The 4,334-nt window shown below is 41.3% G+C and overlaps 1 protein-coding gene across 1 annotated transcript; it reads left to right on the top strand.

Moving 5' to 3' along the window:
* Window positions 1-382: 382 nt before the first annotated feature.
* On the top strand, window positions 383-3,227 carry LOC129778015 (DNA replication licensing factor Mcm3). Its single transcript, XM_055784647.1, has 3 exons — window positions 383-597; window positions 655-1,944; window positions 2,004-3,227. Exons 1-3 carry the CDS (start codon window positions 532-534, stop codon window positions 3,108-3,110), a joined length of 2,463 nt encoding a protein of 820 aa, XP_055640622.1. The 5' UTR covers window positions 383-531; the 3' UTR covers window positions 3,111-3,227.
* The last annotated feature ends 1,107 nt before the right edge of the window (window positions 3,228-4,334 follow it).

A 4,334-nucleotide genomic window follows, 5' to 3' on the forward strand; every position in this document is an offset into this window, starting at 1 on the left:
ATGGAAATATGCTCATGGTGTGCTCTTTTTTCAATCGTCCTCAAAAAAATCATGAATGGTAAATTTATCAATGTACTGAAATACCATTTCATTCTTCATCATAGTAACTTCATCGCAAGATTGCTATTTGCAGAAAACATCTAAAGTTTGTTTCTGCTTTGGTAGTGAATGAGTTTTTTTAAGAAATAGTTAAGAAATGGAATTCGATTTTTGTTTTTCTTTTGATACAAACCAGTAGCAACCCACCGGTTTGGATGCTCTTACCAATGATTTGGTAGCTTCTGTTACCAAGGAATTTTCTGGGTGTATCAACATCCTAAAATTCACCACTTGGACACATTGTAATCCCTGTCAAAAAGTGAGTGCTCAGTTGATTAATTGACTGCGCGCGCTTTCTGATTGCGCGTTGTGTAGTTCTACAAATCGTCAAAACACTCGGTGAACAACGTTCCTGTTCTGGTGCTATATGTTAGACGCTGTTTCGTTCATTTGTAAAATTTTATTAAAGAAGTAATTTACGCTTGAGTAGTCATGGCAGATGAAGATAAACGTTTAGATGATATCCAGCGCGAATATGAGGATTTCCTGGATGATGAGGTAAGGTTTGAGATTGAGTGTTTAGACAATCCTTTCTAACCGTTTGTATCTTTTCAGGAGGATCAAGGGACATACACAGCTCATGTTCGTAAAATGATTGCGGATAATGGCAAACGGCTCGTGGTTAACGTAAACGATCTCAGACGTAAAAATCCAGCTCGTGCTCAGGCTTTGCTAAGCAGCGCATTCGAAGAGCAGCTGGCGTTTTCGCGTGCGGTCAAGCATTTCATTGGAAATGTAGATCCAAGTTATGCCAAGTTGCATGAAGATTTTTTCGTCGCGTTCGAGGGGAGTTTTGGAAACAAACATGTAACGCCAAGATCATTAACATCCCGATATTTAGGGAACCTGGTTTGCGTAGAAGGTATTGTAACGAAGGTGTCGTTGATAAGACCAAAGGTGGTCAAAAGTGTGCATTACTGTGCTGCGACGAAGAAGGTAATGGAGCGCCGCTATACCGATCTGACTTCCTTCGATGCGGTTCCATCGAGTGCGGTCTATCCAACGAAGGACGAGGATGGCAATGTTCTGGAAACAGAGTTCGGATTGTCTGTTTATAAAGATCATCAAACACTGACCATTCAGGAGATGCCTGAGAAGGCACCAGCCGGACAGTTGCCTCGGTCGGTTGATGTAATTTGTGATGATGATTTGGTCGATCGTTGCAAGCCAGGAGATCGAGTGCAAATCGTAGGGAACTATCGTTGCTTGCCTGGAAAACAAGGTGGATACACCACTGGCACGTTTCGAACCATACTTATTGCAAACAACATTTCCCAACTGAACAAGGAAAGCACATTGAGCGTTACCCGCGAGGAGATTAATCTGTGCAAGAAACTTGCCAAAAACAACGATATATTTGATTTGCTTTCCAAGAGTTTGGCTCCATCGATTCATGGCCATGAGTTTGTGAAGAAAGCTATTCTCTGCCTTCTGTTGGGTGGAATTGAGAAAAATCTGCCGAACGGTACTCGACTAAGGGGAGATGTGAATGTTTTGCTTATCGGTGATCCCAGCGTTGCTAAATCTCAGCTTTTGCGCTATGTTTTGAATACAGCTCCCCGGGCGATTACCACCACAGGTCGGGGATCTAGCGGTGTTGGTTTGACGGCAGCTGTTACCACTGATCAGGAAACTGGCGAACGCCGCTTGGAGGCGGGTGCTATGGTTTTGGCTGATCGTGGCGTTGTTTGTATTGATGAGTTCGATAAGATGAGTGACATCGATAGGACGGCTATTCACGAAGTCATGGAACAGGGAAGGGTGACTATTTCGAAGGCAGGAATTCATGCTGCGCTAAATGCGAGATGTTCGGTTTTGGCTGCCGCCAATCCAGTTTATGGACGGGTAAGTTTATTGACAATGCATTGATTATTTGTCCTTCATGATGATCGTCTGCCTTTCAGTATGACCAGTACAAAACTCCAATGGAGAATATTGGTCTGCAGGATTCGTTGCTGTCCCGTTTCGATCTGCTCTTCGTTATGCTGGACGTAATCGATAGTGACCATGATCGCATGATTTCGGACCATGTTGTGCGTATGCATCGCTACCGAAATCCGAAGGAACAAGATGGTGATGTGCTGCCAATGGGGGTCAGTGCGGTGGACATGTTGTCTACAATCAATCCAGAAACGCGGGACGACAAGGAAACACCAATGTATGAAAAGTATGATCCATTGCTACATGGGAGCTCTCGAAAGCGCACGGATCAGATTCTATCGGTGGAATTCATGCGAAAGTATATCCACATTGCCAAGTGCTTGAAACCTAAGCTGACGGAAGCCGCTTGTGAGTTGATATCAAACGAATACTCGCGTTTGCGTTCTCAGGATCTAATGGACTCGGATGTAGCACGAACTCAGCCTGTAACCGCTCGTTCACTTGAGACACTCATTCGTTTATCCACGGCCCATGCCAAAGCTAGAATGGCAAAAACTGTTACTGCCAAAGACGCCCAAGCCGCGATAGAGTTAATTCAATTTGCCTACTTTAAAAAAGTTCTAGAGAAGGAAAAGAAAAAGCGAAAGCGCGATGGCGATTCAGACGGGGAGGAACTGGAAGACGACGAAGAAGAGCCAAACACCCAGGAATCTCAGACCAGTCGTCGTCCAAAACGAACGAGAACCCAGGAGCACGCTGATTCGGACACGGAGAATATGATTTCGCCTAGTGCAGATGCGGGAGACCTCACGAAACGGCAATCCATTACGGCAGCTCCCGGGCCGAGCGGAGTTAGGAATAGTAATGTTACGACGATGCCGATGGACACGGAAGATGTTTCTTCGGTGGAAGAAATCACCGAGGAGAGATTCAAAATTTTCAAACAGGGTGTCAACCAAGCATTCAGGCAGTCTCGACAACAGTCTCTGGCGCTGGAAAAACTAACGAAGCAAATTAATGATAACAGTGGAGCGGAAATATTTTCCCAGGGGGAAGTAAAGGCGGCTATCAGGCGGATGACCGGAGACAACAATATAATGATGCACGATGAAGTAGTTTTTCTCATTTAAGGTTCTCTTTCATGCGGATTTTTCCATTGTTTCTGATTTGTTTGATATTATCAACAATGATTTGTACTTGTTATAAGCAGTTTTTCGCATAATAAAGTAAATAGGTAATAATTCCAACCTGGTGATTATATATATTTATTTTTTCCAAAATATATATTTTTATCAAGGCTTACATGGCGTTAGCCTGACGGGGTCGGGAGTTCAATATTTTGACAGTTTTTCTTATTATCTATTTTAGTAATATGTAACCGATTACTCGCGGTCGGCTCGGGGTTAGTATTAGGCTGTCAAAAAAGTCCTGCGGTATTTCCGCGAGGTGTCGTAAGCGCGTAGTTCTAATTGTATTCATTGTATCGAGTCATACTATAGCTCAGGGGTTTTCAGATTTTTTTTTATGGTGGAGCACTTTTTATAGCAAAAATATTTGACGGAGCCCTACATTTTTATATCCAATTCGCGGTGACAGTGGTACAGTGTCGACGTCTGGTGACAACTTTCAATTTGGGAACATAGTTTGTTTCCCAAACTCGAAAGGGTAATATCTATCAGATTAGAACGTACGAATCCAGTTTTAAAATGTTAAAATTTGAATGAAAATTTTTACACCATGTTATTTCATTATTTGAAGCACGTATTCCTGACTCTTATTTATCCATTTGTCTTTACATTTCCGATACTTTTACTGAAACTTTTAATCATAATATAAAAATGTTTTCAGACACAATTTTCGTATGATTTTTTCACCACCTGTAAGGAAAGGAGTGTTAGTTTGAATAGAATACTAATTTGATTAGGAGAAGATAATTTTCATTCATAATTTCAATTTCATAAATATGTTCATTTCGCCTGAATATCAATTACTATCTTTGACGCTCCCCGAACAAAACTCAATGTCGTCAATTCGAATAAAAATATGCAATCATAGAACAGTAGGTCTGTGCCAACGCGAAGAGAAGAAAAATATATTTACACTTCTGTCATGCGTAATTGTTATGAAAAAAGAAGTTTGGGCATGTGATCATAACAATTGAAAATAAAAGTAAATCTACTTTTTGATTCTTGTGTTTTTATTCAATGAGTAAAATATGCAGTTATTTATTTCAGTTAAATAAATCCCCGTTCTTTCTCTTTGCAAGCTGTGTCATTTTTGGTTGAATTTTTGACAATTGTAACCGGACATCTGGCTCTGCATTCAATCGGGATCGATATTTAGTTTTTGTGGCT

The sequence above is a fragment of the Toxorhynchites rutilus genome, chromosome 3, assembly GCF_029784135.1.
Source record: "Toxorhynchites rutilus septentrionalis strain SRP chromosome 3, ASM2978413v1, whole genome shotgun sequence".
Classification (NCBI taxonomy): Eukaryota; Metazoa; Arthropoda; class Insecta; order Diptera; family Culicidae; genus Toxorhynchites; species Toxorhynchites rutilus.